General features: G+C 43.6%; 1 protein-coding gene across 5 annotated transcripts in view; it reads right to left on the bottom strand.

Moving 5' to 3' along the window:
• slc24a4b (solute carrier family 24 member 4b) overlaps positions 1-22,095 on the bottom strand; it is a 35,969-nt gene extending 13,874 nt beyond the window's left edge. For 3 of the 5 annotated variants that reach the window (XM_084560086.1, XM_084560087.1, XM_084560089.1), the window contains exons 1-8: positions 15,450-15,898; positions 4,003-4,079; positions 1,871-1,945; positions 1,690-1,774; positions 1,507-1,610; positions 1,090-1,164; positions 961-986; positions 638-691 (exon numbers count right to left, since the gene is read on the bottom strand). In XM_084560086.1, coding sequence (XP_084416212.1) covers positions 638-691; positions 961-986; positions 1,090-1,164; positions 1,507-1,610; positions 1,690-1,774; positions 1,871-1,945; positions 4,003-4,079; positions 15,450-15,768 — 815 coding nt within the window. In that variant the 5' untranslated portion in view covers positions 15,769-15,898. Of the gene's footprint in view, positions 1-637; positions 692-960; positions 987-1,089; positions 1,165-1,506; positions 1,611-1,689; positions 1,775-1,870; positions 1,946-4,002; positions 4,080-15,449; positions 15,899-21,538 lie in introns of those variants that run through there. The other 2 variants (XM_084560088.1, XM_084560090.1) reach the window with 1 other exon arrangement.
• Positions 22,096-22,607: the final 512 nt, after the last annotated feature.

Below are 22,607 nucleotides of genomic sequence, written 5' to 3'. Positions count from 1 at the left end.
GATATTTTGGGAAAAGGGAGACATATGACAGCATATCCTACAGTAAGCACTTCTTCCCTCCAAATGAGAAAGGAGAGGAGTGATCCGGTTAAGCCTGTGCTCTTAGCCACTGCAGAGGGAGAAAGATTAAACTCTTATGGCAGGGAGAGAGCAGGCTGCTGCTGCTGAGTGTAACGCAGATTACCAGCTGGACAGAGAGAGCAGCGCAGGACAGGAGTGCGGTCGGCATTATTCGGTTTGAACTGTACAGACACAAATATGGCCTAACGGAGTGAGGGTTATGCTAAAAACATCGTTTTATAAAATACATCTGAATTTAAAGCATTTGTTGAAGCCAAAGCACAAAAGCGTCATTATTAACCCCATATCAAAACCCTCAAACTGTAAAATTCCACCCCATTTGTGTTTAATTACATAATTAAACACTGCACTGCTCCAGAAAGCTCCTGGGCTGAATCCGCCGCCAACATCTGGGCAGGGGACGTGAGTGGGACACTCCCCTGCAGCTAGAAACCCACTGTTCTATTGCGAGTGCCCTCATCAGCTCACAGGTGTTGGTGTTTAAGAGTGTAAAGGAGCAGAGTGGAGTGTGTCATCATGCCGGTTGGTTGATTAAATTAGAATATGCAGAACTCACTTCATGACGAGGATGTAGCCTGCATACATGACTACCAGCACCAAGCTCTCCCACCTGAGAAAGATACAAGATGAAGTTCAGGTTCCCTTAGACTCAGCTTACGTGTGGTCGCATCTGTCTGCAAAATGTGTTACTTAGAAGCACTAATTGGAAATGACATTTGCATTTTACCCCAAAACAAAGCACTAATTTAATTTTTTCAACGACCAAGTCTGTTAAGAGAACAACCGTGCAGTTGTTCAATAGTCTTTCAATAAAAAAAAAGGGGTAAAATGTGAAAATTTAGGGACAGATCTGCAGCTTAACTGAACTAACTAACTTACCAAACTATCTTCCCATCATAGATGAACTGAAAAAAGAAAGCAAAACATTTATTTCAGGTCAGAAAAACATGGCATCCATAGAAGAAATTCACATCTGGCGCTCATTAATAAATGCATACGGCAATTTACCGCAATCAAAGCCAGGACAGACAGGATGTAGTAGAAGGAGTCCCTGAAAACAGCCCACCAGGTCAGCATCACCACCTAAACATTCACAGATAAATCACATTTGAGATACATCTGTGCATATTAGAGAAGTTGGTTTTGTTTAGTACATGTGATTGAAAGCGCTTGTTTAAATGTGCTCGACGGTAACAGATTAGACAATAAAAAATGGATGATCCGTCTACGCCTCCAGAGTTTTGTTCTCCGTTTCCACTTAAAGCCATCTGCTGCAGTTAGTTTTCTCTGAACTGGTTTGTTTTCCCCCTCAGCAAAAAAGTTCTGCCACACATGTGCCGCTGCTCTGCAGTCTATAAATAAACAGAAGGATGCATCCGCAGCAGTAAGTCACTCCTCCTCTCTCTATCTCTCACACACACACACCTGTCCAGCGAAGATCCCACAAACACCAATGATGCATAGGATGTTGAAGACCGCTGAGCCGACGATGGTCCCCACCCCCACATCACCGTGGGTGATGAAGACACCTGCACACAAGGAGGCAGCCAGTCACAATCAGCGGTGACACCCACCATCTGGGAGCTTGCATGTGTGTTTGTGTCGTACCAATGACGGATGCAAAAAGCTCTGGAGCAGAACTGCCAGCTGCCATGAAGGTGGCCCCTGCAACATCTTCACTCAGATCTAGTTTCTACAGAAGTAAAAAGCAGCAGAGATGTTTTGTTTACAGAGACGACATTGTGAAAGTGTAACTGAGACAGATGGAAAGAGTGAAACTCTCCAGTACCTCGCAGATCTTCTCCAGCGATGTCACAAAGTATTCGTCACACGTGATGGCGAGGGCCAGGAACATGTAGAGCGTCTACACACAGAAGTTTGAGAGTGCATATGGGACAAGGGCGAGATAGATATGACAAATGTGTGCACGCTTGCATAGATACATCTTTAATCAGCAGAAATTAAGCGAGCAGGGTAAAATATGCTCCCGCTAGAGGACGGGTGGAGGGGAATCTCAAAGCACCACAGCAGCCAATTAAAACCGAAACCTGCCTTAAATTCAAATGTCAGTTCAGTGACGAGCCGTTTCCCCCCCTCACAATGTGAAATATCAACGGGATCTGTGTGCTCCGAGAGAAAAGGAGGCGGCCCATTTCGACAGCTAAGGCGAGATCTATAAATTATAGATCAGGTGTGACGACATAAAGGCCCAGCAGCTCTGGTAGACGTGCTCTGCTCTATGCTATCCACAGGGGGCAGTACAGGACTGCAGTAAAATGTGAACAGTCCCCCCCCCCCATATATTTTATTCTCTTCTCGGCAGCTGGAGACAGCGAACAAGGTGTAAATGTAGTTTACTGGATTGATTGCAACTAATTGCTCAGTTTTATTCATTTTTAAACTGAGACTGTCTCCATCTGGATTTTGAAATAAATCTTGAGGAGATCCTAGCACACTATAGTGATCATGTGTTTTCATTAGGGTCAAGGAAACCATCAACACACTGCTCTATGTGGAAGTGTGCTCCACTATTTTGACAAAGTGTGTTCATTTATCATACCTGTAATCTAAAAGTAAAATACTTTATATGTACGTTTATAAAGTAAAGCTAAAACGTGACACTAAGGTTCATTGCGTCATTTTATTAATTTGTAACCTGCAGCATTTAACTTTCTTAACTTTTAAAAGGAAAGTCTTTTATATCAAGCATAAAACTTCATTCACATGTTTATTAAGTTACTCCTAGAAACCCACAGGTTGTGTCTTCAATGGAGCTCAACACGACTGACTTTAGAGCAGGGGTCTTCAGCGTTTTCCAGGCCAAGAACCCCCAAACTGATGGAGAGACGGAGTGGAGACCCCCTACTTGTGTATATATGTATTTAAAGACATTTAAATTTGTGGAAAACATTGCAGGGGGAATATAAAAAAAAAAGATGTCTAAACAACCAAAACTTTCGCGGCCCCCCTGCAGTACCTCAACGGACCCCCTAGGGGTCGCAGACCCCCTGTTGAAGACCTCTGCTTTAGAGTATAATAGCTTAATATGTAGCAGAAGCTCAAACCCACAAAAAAAAAAATGCAAGCCTTTATTCTTATGAATCATCTTAACATTTAATCAAATCTCATTTTAGAGACGTAGCAGTACGACGCCGAACTGTAAAATGAAAGAACGACTTCCTGTTCTTGCATTCAACGCATTGCAGATGTAGAGAGGCAGAGCTTTGGATTCTTTAATGATTTATATTATGCCCCATTTAACCAGCAAGCCTTTTTGTTAACTATATCAGAAGCCCTATTAAATGTGAATGAGACGCATTGTGACGTTGCCATTTTCTGCTCTTGTAATTAAAAGTCATACAACCCAACACTGGTGCTAAAACTTTTCCAGGTCTTTCAGTGGAGTTTTAATTTATTTCCCTTAATTGCCGATTTCCTTTCACTTATTAACTGAGGGAACTTAAAGAGGAAATTTGCTGTTTTATAACATTTGTCGGCTCGTATTGATTTGTGTTCTGGCTCCTCGTGGACAGACACTAAGGGTATTGGGAAGTATTGCTTTTTGCGCTTGGGAAGAGCAAAACACATTTTGTTTTATGAAGCAAGATAAAAATAATTTTGCCTCTCTTCTCCTTTATTCTGTCCCGAGTAAATACACGTTCAGTTGTGCCTCAGTCTGAATTTATCCAAATTTGTTTGCACAAAAATGGGAGCATGCTGATTTTAATGTGATCATGTGTCCCATCACTAGAGCTGAAAAGCCCCACTGCCACACTTTTATAACCTTGCAAAGCGTGACACCACCTCACCTTCCAGGCATCAAGAGCTGGAAATAAATAGTTATGTGTGGTTGACTGGAGAATGAGGCGATCGGATGCAGGTGCGTCTCTTTGAGAGAGGAAAAAAAAAAAGTCCTCTTACCGCCACGATGTGCAGCAGAACGGCTCCAGACTTTCTTTCGTTGTTGGTGAAAATGTCATTGGGGAACTCGTGTATTGCTGAGGAGAGAGGAAATGTCACGGTCACCACACATCAGCAGCATGACTGCGAGGTACACATGTCCCCGCCCCACCCTGAGAGAGGACCGTGTGACTTTGTGATGGGTACTGGACTCTGAGGCCCAGGCCTGGGGTGCCATGTCAGTTGAGTAGGCACACACTGAATCAGTGCGGTTGTGTTGTTCCTTCTCATCCATTTCTTTAGATTGCACATGCGCAAACAAGGAATCGCAGCAGCCTGCGACTGTCACCCAAGAAAAGCTGGAAAGTCAAATGAAATTTTTAAATACTTCATTTCTATTCAAAGAACAACACCAGTCAACCATCACGTCTCCTCAGAAGTGATGTAAAAAGCTTGTGCTATATTAAGAGCCTAAAGTCATACAGAATTAACGCGAACAAGCGTTAATTCTAGCCGAGGACTCTTCATCCATCATCCAGAGCTCCAGCTGGGACACAGTGAGATCATGGTACCGCCATACGGCTCAGATCTCTGGGAGCACGGCCGCTCCACGGTGCACCTGGCTGGAAACAGAAGCTGGCCGTCTCCCTGACAAGAACCGGCATCTGTGGGGAATGGCCTCTGTCCGACCCGTTCCTGTTGGGCCCGAGCTGCCGGCTCACATCTCTTCTCTGGTTGTAATAAGGCTTGCCACGTTACTACCATATTAGTTGTACAGGCTACAACTATCTGAGCTACATTAATCCATGTGGTGCAGGCACAGAAATAGAAATAAAATGCTAGCAGCTGTTCAAACGTCAGTTGTGCTTTAGGCTAAAAGCTAACGTCAGTATGCTAACATGCTTACAATAACATTTGATGCTTTTAGGATTAGTGTATTAGCTAGACTGATAACAGTCCACCCTGAAGGACGTGAATGTATTTTGCAAATTTCAAAGCAATGCAACAGTTGTCAAGACGTTTTCCTCAAACCCACAAATATGAATTAAAGCTATTACTACTGTAGATGGAGGAACGGAAGCTTTAGTTGCTTGTGGCACTAATTGAACGTCATTCCATTAGGATTCATAAAAACAGTTCTCGTACTGTACTTATACTTCTTGTACTGCAGGCAGGATAAACCATCCAACTGAAATAAACACTAAATGCTAACAGCTAGTGGCTGTACCGACATAGAGCTGTGATTTGGCCTAAATGCTAACAAAGAGATGCTAACATGCTCAATACTAACATGTAAAAGGTGGTTTTGCTCACCCTTTTCAGTTTAGCATGTTAGCAAACTAACTAGCCATTACACTACGGCTAATCTTCTTGAAGGAAGCGTGAATGCATTTAGCAAATTTCTTCACTACCCATTAAATAATTGCCAGGATAAACCAAATGATAAATGAAAGCATTTTGACACCATAAAGGTCATTGTCATCATCATGAGTCTTTTCACCTTGCCATCCCTCCATAGTCCAAGTCTGCAGACCTACCCTAGACCCTAGACTTCTACGTACATCTGTCCCAACCTCACCAGTGTCTGCTGATTTAGTTGTGTACATAAAAACAGAGCATTTAAAAAATAAAAAATAAATAAAATCCTGCACAGGCAAACCAAATAGTCCACAGGATTTAGTCCAAGTCCACTTAGTCAACGGCACTCTTCCTGGATTTCATTCAGCTACATCACATGAATGAAATGTGGTACATTCAGTATCCCCATATGTCCAACACGTTATCTTTGTAACTAAATTGTGTTCTTTGTTCATGGCACAAAGAAACTACAAGGCTTTAAAGCTGCTGGATATAAACAAATCCAACTTGAATTTTTAAGATATTTAACGTCTCACTTGCAACTCTCACTGCACCAGATCAGATTAGAGGACAGAATAATAAAACTGTGTATATATGATTAGTATAGAATATGACCTTAATATATAATAAGAAACTGAGCAACACCTTGCCCACACTGAAATCTTACAGCAGCATCAACTGTGGCTGCCGGCTTTAGCTCATTTCATTTCTGACAGGTTTATGTGCTGAATGAAAGGTTTCATTCTGCCTACAGCGAAGGTGCAATCAATTACAGGATTTGCCAGTTGTGCCCTCAGAGGTGATTGAAAACAAACAGATGCCAACACAGAAGGCTAAACTCCTACTGATACCTCATGGCCAAGCACCAAACATACATTATCCTAGCTGCAGAAGGTTACCTGTAAAGCTTTTGAAAACGTGTGAATTTCCTGCAGTTTGAGCCTTTACACCTCCTGCCTCCACGTTCAGGTAACAGCCCTGCAGGTCTTCCACTAATCAATAATTAAATGCCACAGCCATCCAGGTTCTTTAGTTACTTGGTTTGTCCCTTTCCACTGTATGGAACCTACTCCGGCTGATGGAGGGTTAAACATAGGTGATCAGAAATGTGTTCAAAGGGTGCCAGCACAGGGACGGCATAGTGATGACAGGCAGCCAGGCAGCGGTCACCTCCCAGTCCCCGTAAACATTCAACCACACGGCGTCTGCGGGGTTCGTCTGCGTCTCCTCGGCGCTAGAGGTCAAAGCGGACATCAACATGCTTCCACAGCCAATTCCCACACAAGGACAGGACAGGATGTACACACAACAGACAGATTGCTTAAGTGATGCATCTCAAATGAGGCTCTTAAACAGAATGACGAATCATGTGTCATTTCTACAGAGACTAAAGAAATATGATTCATTGCGGACGTATGCTGTAGAAATAAACGGCCTATATTATATTTACTTTCAAGTCATAGTCATTTATCAAGGAAAAATAAAGTGTTTGCAGTTTACAGGTTGCGACTAATGAATATTAATAGACCTTTGTTTAATCTGACACTTGCATTGATTAATCATCTGGTCTGTGGAAGTGTCAAAGGAAAAATAAATAAATAAATAAAATACACCACCCTGATACACAGCTGTACCAATATCTAAATATGCTGCATCTTCAACATTCGTCAGTCGATTTCTAATTAGGACAGAATTTCTAAATCTTCAGGTAAATGTGTTTATGCAAATCAAGCTGCTTCCAGAATAAAATCTATTGCACTGAAGAAGTTTTTTGCGATCATACAAGATATCTCAAACCATTATTGTCCTCCTGTTTGGGAATGCCATCTTTTAAAAAAACAAAAAAAAACAAAAAAAGCAGTCAGGGAGTAAGACGTAGAAGCCAAGCTACAAATCTATAAATAAACCCCATTTGGACACCTGGCTCAGTGTTGCTTAAGAAATTACTGGCAACACTTTTACTCAGCCGTCTCTGCAGCCGCGTCTTATCAACCCCCAGAAGTAATTAGAAGTCCACGCACAGTCGCCGCTAGGAGCGCTGGGAGGATTTTAGGACTGCTGCCACAGTCCACATTAATGCTTTGAGGCCACCATTGCATAAACTGGGGTCAGTAAGGGACAGTATGAAAAAAAGAAAGAAATGTGCACAGGACAGCGTTTTAGCGTGTTGGCCACATCGTGCTCCACCATCACGCCATTTCTACATTTACGATAAAAGTTGAGCATGACTCACCGAGCCTCCAGCAGTCATGTAGTGACAAATATGACGCATTTATTCACCTTTTCTCCCCCTCCATAAATGCTGCATTTGTACATTTTTTTTTTTTTCCTGTAATATTGGCAGTTATGTAAAAATGATTTCACAAAAAACAGAATGGCTTATTTGCTTTTACTTTGCCTCTTTTAGTTATTTATGACTAAATAAGCTTAAATAATTCAGCAGTGTTTAATTATTTTCAGACATTTGGAGAGAAGAGGGTTTTAAATGAAAATATGAAACATACCCCGACTACATTTCACCAATTTCCGGATTTTATTCTAGATAAACATTGTCAGATTTGAACCTGATCAACTTAAAAGTACTTCGTGTACACATACGGGCCACTTTCTGCAGTTTTGATACACTAAAGTCACCTTATTCGTCCTTCATTTATTGATGTATTAAACCCGGCTCATGGTACGCTTTCTTTACATTTCTGCAATTACTATTCTATAATCTGGTAATATTCTAGATATTATGAAGCTGTTGCGTAATGGTGATTAGTATCTTGTGCCTTCTGTTGTCCCAGGGAAATGGTGAGGGGCAGGACGGTGCAGAGAGCAGGCCGATTTATACCGAACACTCCTTTACCATAGATATACAGAGAGAGAGAGTCATGCAAAGGTCTTCTAATCCCATCTGTCGTCTACAACTGATAAAGCTAAACGGATAATTCTGGTAGGGAATTCTACCAAGTATTACAAATAAAAATGTGAGGCGTGCGAGATGTTTTCGGCACAGAGCCTGCTGCTACCTTCTGTCACAGCCCGTGCACCGACCCAAACACCAGCCAGGTCATTAACTGAATACAAGCGATTGCACTCCAGTGCAGCAGTCAAGAGGCTCTTCAGAGGAGGATGATGATGATTCCTCTGGGTCATTATTAGCCCATTAGATAATTAGCTTGCTCCAGCAAACCTCGGAGAGCGGCGTGACTCGGCTGCGACAGACGGCATTTATTGTAAACATGAGGACGGCGTCACGAGCAGAGTTGTGGGGAAATCTCCACGCCAAAAAGAAAGTTATGGAAGAGAGTGAGGCCTTTTTTTTTTTTTTTTTAAGCTAAAACATGCGTGATTATCCTCTTGGTAGGTCAGTAGTTCTACATGCTTAAACATCACATGTACAAGTGCTCTCACATGGTCATGTAAGCGCTTAAAACACATGCAATTTCACCTGCATGAACACTCTCGCATTCCTATTACAGTACTGCTCCAAGCATGAACTCCCCACTGGGCTTTATGTGATCGTGTGAAAGTGTTGGTGGACCAGAACACTCCTGGTTCAATAACCTAAAGCGAGCGCTGCTGTGAAGCATATGCATTCAGCTGTGCGCAAGAGAAATCTCCCATAGGGTGAGGCATGGCTCTGCAACGACACAGAACTGAGCTACCGTGCTGCTTTGAAACCTGACGAAAAAGTTATTTCCAGCCTCAGTTTTAACAAAAAACTAACCGCACCCCGGAAAAAGGAGGACGGGGTGAGAATTTATGAGTAACAAAAAGGCAAATCTGAAGCGGAACACGATGTGAATAAATGCATAAAGGGGTCAGGCGTGTTTTAAACTGCACAGCTCAGGGAAAGTGCTCTGCGCAGGTGCTCGTGCCTGTGCTCCCCTCTCCGCTGCATTGTTCCGGCGTTGGCATGCAAGCGAGAAGCAAAGCGAGGTCAGTTTCCATTATGCACAGCGGCATAATCTCCCCGCTTGTGTAATTCCCCTTTAAAAAAAGCCTCCTTCTGGTGTTTCCCTCGAGTTGATGAACGTGCAGTCCAGCTGTACCCGCTGGCAGCTTTACCCTAGTGTTGGCAATAAATTCCCTGCCTGGTCGCCCCCCACGAACTCTGCTCTCTAAAAAACGTTTACACCAAACCAGCAAGGTGATGTGGCACAGTTTCTCCTCACCTACAGTGCTTCTCATGAGCAGATTAGTGCCATATCTGAAACAACTATAATCAAATCCCGGCGGATTAATTCATAGTACAATCCAAGCCATTCTAAACCCTTTGCTTTGTTGCTCACTTCTACTTTGTGTGCCGCCCATCTGCTTCTACTGGGACAATTATGCCACTCAAGTGGGAGTTTTCAATGTATGGTATTCGCAGTATGTTATTTTAAAAGGCAAATTATTCCTCCTACAGCACATTAGCAATGGTGCTCTCCCCCCTCTCTCCAGCTTCATGTGCTCCACAGTCGGCATAAGTCTTTCCTACATAGAAAGACAACACCTGAGATCTAAAAATGTGTAAAAGTCGTTTCCCGGCTGATCTCTGATCATGTTCTCACGCAGCCTGAGAGGACTCACAAAAACATCTGAATCCTGAAATAAAACAGTCATTATTTCAGGCCCAAATAAACCGCCAAGTTTAGGTGAGAAATAAAAGTGCATTTGTTCCCTTTGCCATGGGATTGCTGCAGGGAAATACATCTCATGCAGTAGCGTGACTCAAGTGCTGCACGTGATGGTGAACTCAAGAGAATTCAGTGGTGATTTCAGCCACTTGGATTCCAATTTAGCCCGCTGTAGACTGGAAGCATGCTTTGTAATCGAGCCTGAATGCAAAAAGAAAAAAAAAGCAGTTTGGACAGCACCTTGTGTTTTCCAAGAGTTGTTACTGAAAGGCCAATAAAAGAGGCACTTATGATGAATGGCCGCCTGAGCAGCACACGACTCGGGACAAGCAAAACAACATTAGCACCCCATGAATGCAGAAAAGAGCTCCCTCGCTGATCACAGGAATAATGATGAGGAAGAGACAGAGAGGCCGAAGCTGGCTGAGTGTAATCTATGCAGCCCACAAATAGGCGCCTAATTAAACGGAGCTTCAGATGTTGCGCACACTCAGCATAAAGCAAAAGCCTCCCATAATAATTCTCGTCCAGTCTTGCCTTGTTCCGTCCTCAGTTAGCGCTTTACCCTTGAGGGCTGCAGGAGCGCCGCCACCGCCGGGCTGCTGCTGGATCATCAGCGCTGGACAAACAACCGCGCGGGGAATCAAGACAAATGCACCGACCTGTGACGTAAACACGTGTCTCCATGTGAGAACAGTCATTATCCTCAAGTCATCTGAAAGATTAGGTTCCTCACTTGGGAAAAGTGAAGCTTGTAAACAAGATTGGATTTTTTTCCCCCCCCTTCTAGTCTGATTCACATTTCCTCATTTCGCTGATAGGATTTGGTTTCATTAACAATAATTCCAGTATTTCCTACAGTAGCAAGTATCTCTATTTGAAACAGTCCAGTTGTATCTACTGCTAGAAAGCAATCTCACTAATCAACAGGTTTGCCCTGAATATGAAAAGGTCATTCAGTTTGTTAGAGATCTCTATTAACTGGTCGCCCTTAAAGGTTTCACTTTTCATTGTAGTTGAATAATCTGTACGTAAAATTTTCAGATTTATTCAAGCAGAACTGTGTGTGGACTGGAGGATCACCTACAGTTACACACCTTTATAAAGTTTTCATTTGTGAATCTTGCATAGACTGTATATAAATATGGACGATGCACCCCCACTCCCTTGTATTGGCCAAACTGATGCCATTTTCCTTGGGATACGGGCGGCGCCATCTTGCGAGTTTGGAACCAAAGTCTGCGCAGTGTAGAGCCACGTTATCGATGACACGCCCACACGTCCTCCGGACTCGCTCACATTTTCGTTTAATACTGCACTCTGCTCTGCCTCCACCAGTTACAAAGAAATGTTGGATTACACACTATTATTTATTTTTTCCTACTCCCACGCTCACACAGGACCGCTTTATGGAGAGGGTGGAGCTGGAAGTTGTCATGATGTCACATCCTGTTTCTAACAGGGGGTGGAGCTTATGAGCTATACTGCAGCAAGACACCAGGGGGAGCTTTAGTTGCTTTGGCTTCACCTTTGAAGAGCATCTCGTCCTCATCATCATGTAATAGACACTTGTGACCATTTTGGGACTCATGTCACTTCATACAGGACAGCTTTTACGTCAAACGACTATAATCAAGAACTGTTGATGTGCAAAAAGCTGGAAATGCTCAGTAACTCAATTGTCTTTAGCACTGTGGCTACTCTCCCTGTAAGTATGAGCCCAGCTAAGATGACAACACACAGCACTAAAAACAAACAAACAAGCCCTCAGTAACAGCAAAGGCTTGAAGGAAGCATTGGAGCTTGTTAACATTTCTGTTCATGGGTCTACCACAAGCAGATTAGGATGCAGCGTTGCATGGTGAGACACCGCAGAGCATCCCGACACTACACAAAACTAGTGGGGAAACATTTTGTGGACCAAGGTCGTAAAAATAATTTCTGCATACCAATAAAGAATATTATTCTTTTGTTAAACTGACGTACAAGTCTAGCCGAGGACAATAACTCCTGCTCCAGCCAGAACCACACATACTACACATTACTGTCCAAATCGGAGCAACCTGTCAGCTGAAGTCTGCAACTATGAAAAGGCTTATTCACGAGACCGAGACTCGAGAACAAAGAAGTCATATGATTAGCTTTGCTCTGACGAGGCTGAGCAGTGGTGGGATAACAGCAGGGAGGACTACAGCCAGTGAGAAATGTGAGGAATGTCAAGCCCGGTCTGGTGAGTCCAGTGCAGAAACAAAAAAGGCAGTCTTAAAGGATTAGCTCTCATCATTTGACACTTCAGACCTTAATGTGCCCTTTTGTTTCTTCTTTTTACAGTTTACAGTTTGGTGTCAGTGGTGTAAAATGTTTACCTGTAAAATAGCAGGTTACCGTGCAGATGATTTCACTAATCCCTCAGAGATTGTGCCTGCTGTGACCAGTAATGAAGTAATAGCCTGCTGGTCCTCACTGAGTCACTCGTGATGCAGTGAGTAAAGCGTGTATTTAACACTTGAAATTACTTTCACATTGTCCATGCATAGTGTCGTGTTCTGCGTGCGATTATTGAGATAATATTGAGATGCGTCAGATTTAACAACCTAACAATGTCCTTCACTGACTTTCTTTCAATGTACTTGTAAACATTGTGACTTTTAAGGGAGGTAGACCCCAAATTTCTTCACAGGCAGACATTATGGCACGACCTACCACTAAGTATATACACACACACATTTATATAAATGATAAAAAGTGGCCAAATGGAACTAATCTTCCAACCCTGGCAGCTTTAATACCATTCTTTTCCCACTGAGTCACGCAGGATTCACAGAAAGCTCCTGTGAGTCAGTGTTGAAAAACAAAAACTAGTCAGACTGGGACCATTCAAATGACATGGAAATGAAAAACAAATGACTAAAGAAGCACGTCTTGTCATTGTTACCTCTGCTTGTGCAATGTAATGCAATCATTTTATGCATGTCAGTGAAGATGTCAGCCCAGTATATCTAGAGAGAATAGTACTTCCAAAGACGCTGTAACATAATCAATAGCTGACACTTTTAATAGCCCTTTGTTTGCTTATTACAGCACAAGTGATCCAAACTGAGTAGGACCAACATACACTACCAGTCAAGTACCTTCAGATTCAGTGTTTTTCTTTGTTTTTATTATTTTCTACATTGTAGATTAACCTCGAAGACATCCGGACTGCGAAGGAACACATATGGCATTATGTAGTAAACAATAAAGGAATAGAAGCCAAGTTCCAAGTAGCCACCTTTTGTTTTGATACCAGCTGTGCACACTCTTGGACTGTGTCTCAAATGGCGTACTTTCGTCAGTACACTTTGATATCATGCACTATGAGCACTATGCACTTACGTCCGTAGAGCGTAATTTTCAAAAAGGTAGTATCGTCTCAAATCCGGTGCTACGCCTATACTTACCGGAAATGACGAACGCCGTATTTTGATTTTGACCGCGAGCGTATATCGAGCAGCAATTTAATAGTACTACGTGTAAAACAGCAATATAGATCATTTTCATTAAATGTCATATTATAACTTACATCTGTATGGACCTGTAAGTTCCTGCTCCACCACCGCTTCCAAATCACTGCTGCCGATATCAGCCGCCATTATCGCAAGTTTGAATTGGGTTGATAGTCCCTCCCCTTCCGCTTCATAGCCAAGATGGCTACCGTTTAGGGTGAAAAGTGTCCAGCGTTCCACACTCAGCTTTTTGACCGTTATGAGTACACCATCCGGGTACTTGCAGCGCGCTTCGTCTCGTTGGAATTTTCAGTGTGAACGCCCTCATGTACTCAAATTAGGTATTGTAAGTGCAGAAGTACGCGATTTGAGACAGACCCTTGGACTTCTCTCAGTCAGCTTCATGAAGTGGTCACCTGGAATGATTGTGGATTTTCTTAGTGTGTTTGACACCATCAGTTGCATCGTTCAGAGGGAGGGTTTCTCTACACCGAATAGACCTATTCGAGAACCACTCGACGAACAAACGGCGGTCCGTCATTACCGTCAATCTGTAAAATTTCATGAAATTTAAATGTACTCGCAAATCCTATGAAAAGCTTTGATGCGACTGGTGTGGTTCATTAGCGTTACCAGCCTCAGAAACAGCAAATTAACACCTCAGGTGATTAGAGCCCACATAAACGCTTCACAGAGTTCAAGTGGCAGAAACATCTACATCAGTTGTTCAGAGGAGACTGCGTGAATCAGGCCTCCGTGGTTGAATTACTGCACAGAAGCTACTAGAGAGGAAGAACAAGAAGAAGAGAATTGCTTGGGCTAAGAAACAATGATTTGGACTTTAGCCAGATGAGATTTTGGTTGCAACCGCCATGTCTTTGTGAGATGCAAAGGGTGATCAGATATGTAGTTCCCAACGTGAAGGTGTGATGATGCGGGGGCGCTTTGCTGCCGGTGATTTACTCAAAATTTAAGGCACACTTAACAAGCATGGCTACCACAGCATTCTAGGGCAACATGCTATCCCATTTGGGTTTTGCACTTCAACAGGACAATGACCCCAAACACAACTCCGGGCTTAGTAAGGGCTATTTGACCAAGAAGAAGAAGATGAGAGATGGAGTGCTGTGTCAGATCACTCGGCTTCCCCAGTCACCCGACCTGAAACCAAGTGAGACGGTTTGGGATGAGCTGGACCGCGGAGTGAAGGCGACACAGCAGCCAACGAGTGCACAGTGCCTCAAAGAGCTCCTGAGTGTTGAAAAACCATTCCAGGTGACGACCTCATGAAGCTGATTTCAAAGACTGTGCGAAGATGTCCGAAGCTAACAGGGGGCTAACACTCTTGTTTAGGAGATAAGTGTTCCTTCATAGCTTTGATGACTTGAGGATTTATCTACAGTGTAGAAAATAACAAAATAAAGAAAAACCCTTGAATGAAAAGGTGTGTCCAAACTTTTCACTGGGACTGCACATCCAACAAAGCAGCAACACAGAAACTCTAAAAGGATATGTCCATTTTAAACAATATTCATCGTTTGATAAGGTATAATTTCTCAGTTCTGAGCTGATGCACAAAAGTCACACTAATCAACCTCTTGAGAATCTAAATCTTATATCAAGAAGTAATTAAAGGCTTGTTGGGCATGATTCAGTCTCTATACAATGAGGAGATCTTGATACAACTGGCACTGTTTGGTCATTTGGGACCAGCACAAGAGGGTTAAACATGTTAAACAGCAGTTTATTTATACACCCGGCACACATGGAGTAATATTAAGATTTATGTGCAATTTGTTTTTCGTGTTCAGCCACTCCTGAGGGAAATATCTGGTTAAATATCTGCTTAATGCTGAACTACATTCACCTGCTAATTTAAAAAGTATACTTATCAGGGCTTTGTAGCTGGAAAAAAAATAACTGCCCAGAGCTGTGACTGATGAGAGCGAGGAGATAAACCTCTGTCAACCTAACAATCTTGATTAGAAGAGGCATTCATTTCAGAACAGCGTACCTGGCTCTGAACAGTTCTTCGGCTCCGTTTCGTTTTCTGGCACTGAAGCCATAAGCCGCCTCCCCCAGTGTTCAAGGTCTGGATGCGTCTCCACCGTCATCCCGTGGCCTGCAACAGAACATAAACAGATTTGACTATCAAACAAGACCATAAATACAGCATGTTGGAGTTTATTTCTGAAACCTTGAAGCTCCATTTTGCATATTTTAGAAATGCATTCAAAACTTAACATGGCCGCTGCAAGCGCACAGTATGTTCCGCGATCACGCTCAATAATCCCAACAAGGTTGCTTTTCTTTAATCCTTTAAAAGTTTTCATTTATGTGGAGATGACGTTTTCATCCAGCGGCGGCGGTGGCGGCAGCAGCGATAGCACATCAAAATACAGCTGTGCCATTATGTTTTTGGGGTGGGAGTCTCATTTTTCATTAAACTGCTCTTAAGCCTCTGTAATGAGGACGGGAGAAGAAAAAAAAAAAAAAAAAGGAGTCCCAATTCTATTATGTAAAAAATCATACCAATGAGCTGAGATGCGCTCTAAACATGCAGTTTTCATAAAATGTTGCCATCCGAAGGCGATGTTGAATTGAGGGCGCAGTAACTTAAGACAGGATGATTAAACACATGCTGCTGTGTGCCAATTATGAGCGGATCATTAGAGAATACCCTTGAGTGATGGTCTGAGTTTTAATTCATGTACGCTACAGGTTCTTAATCAATAACCCTTCTCTCTCGCTCTATGACCATGTCATGGATTATACAGTACAATGACCGTGAAACACTTTCTAAGAAGCAGTCAACTCCCATTATGTCAGTAAATGTCTAGATCATGTGAAATGTCTCCTTATCGTTACTACAAGGCCATTTCCCTTGACATTCACATACCTCATAGTGAAGATGTGACCGTTAAGATAAAAGAGACAAATACTACTTAAAGTGAAGAACAACAGCTGCTTGAATACTTAAATATTATAGACTGTAGTAATGCGATACCCGTAAAATATAGCAAGATATATTATCTTAGTGTTGTCTGGTAGGTACAAACAGGAGCACATAAATACAAAATGTCTAAAGTAGTGCCAAAATTATATTTTTAATTCATCCGAAAAACATTTTGAAGCCACACAGTCCATGCAAGGAGGGAGGAGGTCTGGGTGGATGGATGGGTTGACAAAACATTGGGCTGCAACACCCAGAGTCCACGTTGTTTTTCTTAATCATGACGCTCCCTTGCACATCTTGATCATTGTTGCCATGCCAACAAAGGTCATTTAGCCTCAGCAAGTGTATTTATTTTAACCCAAACCCTGATCTTCTACCCTGTTTGATCATTTGTAATCTAAAAAGTTAACCCATGTCTCCAAGTTGCCTGTTTTGACCAACCAGCATTAACCATGTAAATACTTGACTTGATCAGAAACAAAAACATGAAAAAACTAAGCTAGAATCTGTGTCTTGAATGACTTCAGGGTTGTAAAAGAGAGTTCAGGAAGAACCACTTTGTCAATTTTATTCCGACTGACGCTTTGGGGCAGTTAAACACTTCCTCTTATCAGACCATCGTGCAATCTCTAATCAAAATTGATCAAGTGGACTGAGGAAGTCTTGTCAATGTAAACGCAGCCACTGAGGTATTATCGGCCCTCGAGAGTTGTTTGGTAAATCTGTGGTATTGGTTCATTTACACAGCGTACACAGAACATCAGCATGCATTCGGGGATGTGTTTTTTGCGACCTAGCAAATGTACGTCTAAGAATTACTCCCATTTAGCTTTTGTGTACAACAAAGGGTACATAGTAAAGTCTGTTTATCAGTGTTGCCTGCTGCGTATGAGAAAGATGAAACATTCAGAGCCGACGGTAAAATCGAGGAAAGAAAGGATCTGAAAGACACTGCGTCAGCAGGTGATAATAATCCAGGATCACTCAGTTAGAGAAAGTTAAATCCGTGTTTTTTTTCTTTTTTTTTGAATGCATCATCACTCATGTTCTACTCTGCAGGCTTGCAATTGTCTCTAAAATTTCCTATCTAAACCCAAGTTGTATTATCAGTGTCCCGACAGACCACTATTTTCACTCATAGCTTTCAGTCCAGTGTAGTTAGGACAGCCTGAAGATCAGCAGGCACTGGCTAAACAGATTGTACACAAGGCGACTGCAGCTGCCTCCTCAAAGACCCAACCCTCCAGTCATCGCTCCAACCTGTTTCTTACTAACCAGCTCAGTTTCACACATCCACCATATCTGGTCTTTCCTTTATGTTTAGTTTTGCTCCAGCAGTTCTCATTAACAATAATTCTGTCCAATTTGATGTCAGCGGAAGGACATAAAGGCCAGGAAGTGAACACCAAACACGTGAATGTTGTTGTTGCTTTTGATACAACAATAAAAGGACAGTGTTTAAAAGGCCCTGGGGCTGAACTTTCACATTTAGAGAATAAACTGGATGAAACATTAGGGATTATTTAAGGTTTATAAAACATTGTGCAGAACAGTCCATCTAAAAGCAATTTGTATTGGTATTTATGTGTGGAATCACTTGACCACAAATATGAAAACTATTAAGAACACCGAAAGGCAGGGTGACTGCATGTGTGTGCTCATGTGCTGTTGCCATCATGCCGCACTCTCGCTGCCAAGCAAAACCCAAAGACGTGGTTCTGTCAGTACTTCTAGGCAGACTGCAGGTAAAGTAATAGGCGGTAAATGGAGGTGCAACTCCCCAGAAATGTAACTGCGTGTCACGGCGATGCAGGCCGCAAGAGTTGCGATTGGTAGTGTGTTTCCACCTTAATATTTCCGGCTGCTTCTCCATCTCCGAATTTTCAAATTGATTGTCTTGGATCAATAAAGATGGACCACATCGAGGAAAGGTTAACTGAGGAGGTTTGGAGATACAAAGACTTGTATGATTCGTCTTCTGCAAAATTTCAGCGAACTCTTTAGTCGCCATTGTTGAAAGTGAAGCAGGAAGTAGCAACAAAAATTAACCCGCCTGGCAAAAAAGTGACAGCGCCGACTAGTGTTTGGGTGGTGTTTTTACAGAACGAGCCAGACCAACGATCGCACAAGTACATAGCTCACACCGGCGTTGGCTACGTGCGTAGGTCACAACGCAGAGTCCCACAGAGGCATAAACCGCATTTAAGGACTCCTGCAGTCTGTTGTGGGAATGAGCTCAAGGTACGACTTCTCCCCGTTGATCGTCTTGACAAATCGTCTGATTCTTCGCGCCGTTTGTCCCCATTTTGGCTCTCAAAAGGCTGCTACTATCCCTGATTAATCCTCGTTAGTTTTTGGCAGGAAATCTCACAGATTTCAAAGATTTTCACTGGAGTTTGGTGGACAGGGAAATGAGACAACAATTACTGGATTTGTCTTTGTGGTGAGCTGGATCCGGTCATTTTATATTGTCTCCCTAAACCCAACCACGATGCACTGTGCCTAAAGAAAACTTTTACTGTAGCATTTTCACTTCATACTGTAAAGGGTCATCTTAATACAACGTAAACCCCTATTGAGTTGGTGAAATTGGCCATTGAGAAAGCTATTATTGCATTTGCACAATGTGGGCAATGATGCGTTTGCTGCATCTTTCATCCTCATCGGTTGCCACTTGGGTTAGAGGGCTTGCTGGGATAAGCCTCTCTCATTTTTTGTGAGTTACATAGTTTTTAATACTGTAAAAGGCTAAATGTGCAAAGTAAAAACAGCCCTAACAGCCATTCAAACGGATATAAAACTCTAAAATGGATTAAAAAAACGCTGTAACTACACCTCTACATTTCTGTACTATACAATATATGCAGCAGAGCGACATAGCGGACAAGCAATAATAGCACACGGGTAATGTCATCCTCCAGCTCTGTTCAATCAGCTCAGGAGGGAAATGGACCAAGGACGACCATCCATCAATCTCCTGAAGCCGTGTACAAGCTCACAAGTATTCACCTTCCTTTCGTCTAAAACATCTCGAGCTACGACACACACACACACACACTCAGTCATCATAGTCGGGCTGCTGCGGCTACCTGTCAGAGCTCGGCCCTGCCCAGCCTCTCCAAACACCTGTTCCGGTCTCCCATGTGGAGCGTCGTCACACATAAATACACGCAGCCCGATCAGCATGCGTGACACCATGTTGCGCCCCACCCCTCTCCATGGAGATGTAACCCGGGAGTAGTACATCAAATCCCATCCATCTGGACCTTTCAGCACATCTTCACTCCCCCCCATGCTACTGTCAATCAAACGCACGGCGAGTTGACTGTGACATGACAAACGCTCGTTCCTGTTGCGATGCTTGCTTGAACGATGAGCCACGGCTCACCAGTTAGATTTGATTATGCTTTGGGTCTCGCGGTACAGAGGGGATTTTTCGCTTTTCCTCTCCTATATTATGTCACCTTGAAAAACCACCACTGCAGCAGCTGCTGGTCAAATTCACTGTCAAATGTCCTCACATGACAATCATTGTGTAGGTCAGGCAAACTTGATTAAACCAAAAAAAAAAGAGGCCATTAGTGACCAAGGGGGCTTACTTTGGAGATAAGAGATTTGTACTCGTCTGTATGATATCATTCCAGAATAATCTTTTAAGCCTCTTGTTGTTTTTAATGTAATTAATAAAACTCCCGATATGGCCATTGGAGACCTACAGTCAGGCGGTAGTTGTGGTGAATTTACAGCTGCTTTAAGCCTTGGGGGGCCTTAGTGGATGCAAATGGGCAGATCCAACAACCGGGCCCGGGCACTGAAGCTTATAGGTTTAGAAGGGGTTTTAAAAAGGGAAACACATAATCAAACCGCCCTTTTTTCCCCCTTTCTTTCTCCTGCGAAGAAAAACTTATTTAAAATTCAAAATGAAGTCCCTTCTCTGCAAATGTTGATATGATTCACGCTGGCAGTGCACACCCTCATCTTGTCCCTTTCATGTGAACAGAACAATCCTTGGGGTGTGTTTTGTACAGTTAACCTATGATCCCAGCGGTATGTCAGATATCATTCTTCACCAGTGAAATGTCAAGGTTGGCCCATGGATTACATAACTCCGTGTGGGGTTGTGTGGGATGCTCGGGCCCGCGGTGAGAGTTTTTTTTTTTTTTTTTTTTTTGACATGTGTGCAGCATGAGGATGGGTACGTGGTTTTTTTGGGGGGGGGGGCATCGCACGCCTCACGCATGATCAACCATTTGAAATGTTTGCTCGGCGCACACCTCGGGACACCACGCTATGAATATTGCAACAACCGGAAAAGAAAAAGAAAAAGAAAAATCAACCCCCGCTTTCTTTTTGAATCACAATCGGTGGCCTCTGCGTAAAAATCGGCATGCCTCGATCGCCATCCTGGGAACCTGGGAGCGCGCGATATTGCTCGTGATCCAGTGTGCAATGGTGTGTGAAGCCCCGGGCCAGACGCGGTGATGCCAGCACGATCCTGAGCTCTCGTGTAGTGTGACTGACTAGGCGCCAAAAAGACAGATTTGGTAGATATGGGTGGTGGAGCGGGGAGAAGAAAAAAAAAAACACTAAAAAGAGAAGAAAAACGCGTTCGTTCCGGGGTCCGTCTCTTACATGATCGCTGCGTGCATGCGGTGTCCTGTAATTACGGGGCTGGCTCTCAATTTAAAAAACGTGCCGCTGCCACAGCGCGCACACTGCGGCATACGGTCTAACAGACGCATATATACTCCAACGTTGAGATTGTAAAACCTTGACAACAACATGTGCAGTTGACTTCCTCTAAAAAGGTGCACGATGGCCCTGAAACACCAAAAGCACAATTCAATATTTAATGCAAACTACACACTTTACCTAAACGGAGAGGGGAAAACCACAATGAGAAGCGTCGCATACGCATTTTTGGAGCTGCTCCCGTTTGAAAAATGCAATGCCTTGATGCTATGCCCTTGACATTAAAGCCTCGTGTTCGGTTTGTGTGATCGGTGTCTCGGTAATCGCATTTAATACGTGGTGGTGGTGGTGCATGTGGGTGCATGATTACACTGCAGATTTCCGAGGCGCCTTGCTCCGTCCTCGGATCTCCATCTCACCCTACACCCCCGGCGGATGTCTCTCCCCGCACTCACCTGTCTTGGTCAACAGCGCCGACATGCTCCACGCCACGAAGAGGACACTGCAGATGAAGCACACCTGAACGAATAGCATCTCCCTCCTTTTGCGAACTTTAAATATCTTCGCAATTATTGTCTTTTTGGACGGGCTCACGGCGTCTGTGTCGTCCCGCTCCATGATTCGCAGCTCGGCCGGCGGCCACTTTTTTTTTTTTTTTTTTTTTTTGCGTCCTTGAGAGATCCGAAGAAACTGCCGCCCCGTTTGCTTCTTCTTCACACGGAACAGAGCCGGGATGTGGTCCTCATTTCAAGCCGTCCAGGGCGCAGATGGAGAGTAGTGAAGCGGACAGCTTTTTCCCCCCCTCGTCTCGTCTCCGCCGCTGAGAGGATGCCTTTCAGCTGCTGGGACTGGTAGACTCGGCAATGACACGGCGGTCAAATTCCGATATAGCTCCCCAAATCAATTCAGCGATGCTCCTGAATTGGGATTTTCCAAGATGATGTGTGTCGGACGGGCTGCCATTGCAACATGCATCCTGTCCCGTGGAAGAAAAAAAAAAAAATAATAACAATAATACTACCAGCTGCAATATTCTCTGTAGTTGCTGTGTTTAGCATAAAATGCGTCAGGCGTAAACGCGGAATCGCTCAGCTGCGCCGTTTCGCAAACCCTGCGCACCTGCGTCCGCTTAAGTGAAATCTATGTTCATCAAGGTTAATTGTTAAATTCGGGCAGCAGTCGTGCCGCTCGCCTCGCTCGGGCACCTCCCCCTCCACATGAATTCCTGCTCAGTGCAGAGAAAGCCGTGCTGATGATGAGAGCGGACCATCAGCTGCTTCCAGCTGCCCTCCTACTGTGTGCCCTTCATCCCCTCCAATGAGACGGGGCTCCTTTAACTTTCCCCGAGTGCCGCATGTGCAAGCAGCCAGTGAAAAGTCTTCTGTCTCCCTCCCGTGTCTACCTTCAAACCGCCGGACAGCTGCTCATCGATCACTCCAGACCCCGGAGTCCTGCGATCTTTCGCATTATTTCTCGCCTTGAGCTTAAACGTTGACCACCGGCGACCCCAATCACGCAACTTGG

The sequence above is a fragment of the Chelon labrosus genome (assembly GCF_963514085.1).
Source record: "Chelon labrosus genome assembly, chromosome: 14".
Lineage (NCBI taxonomy): Eukaryota > Metazoa > Chordata > Actinopteri > Mugiliformes > Mugilidae > Chelon > Chelon labrosus.
The sequence above is the reverse complement of the archived record's forward strand: the minus strand, read 5'-3'. Positions and strand labels throughout refer to the sequence as shown.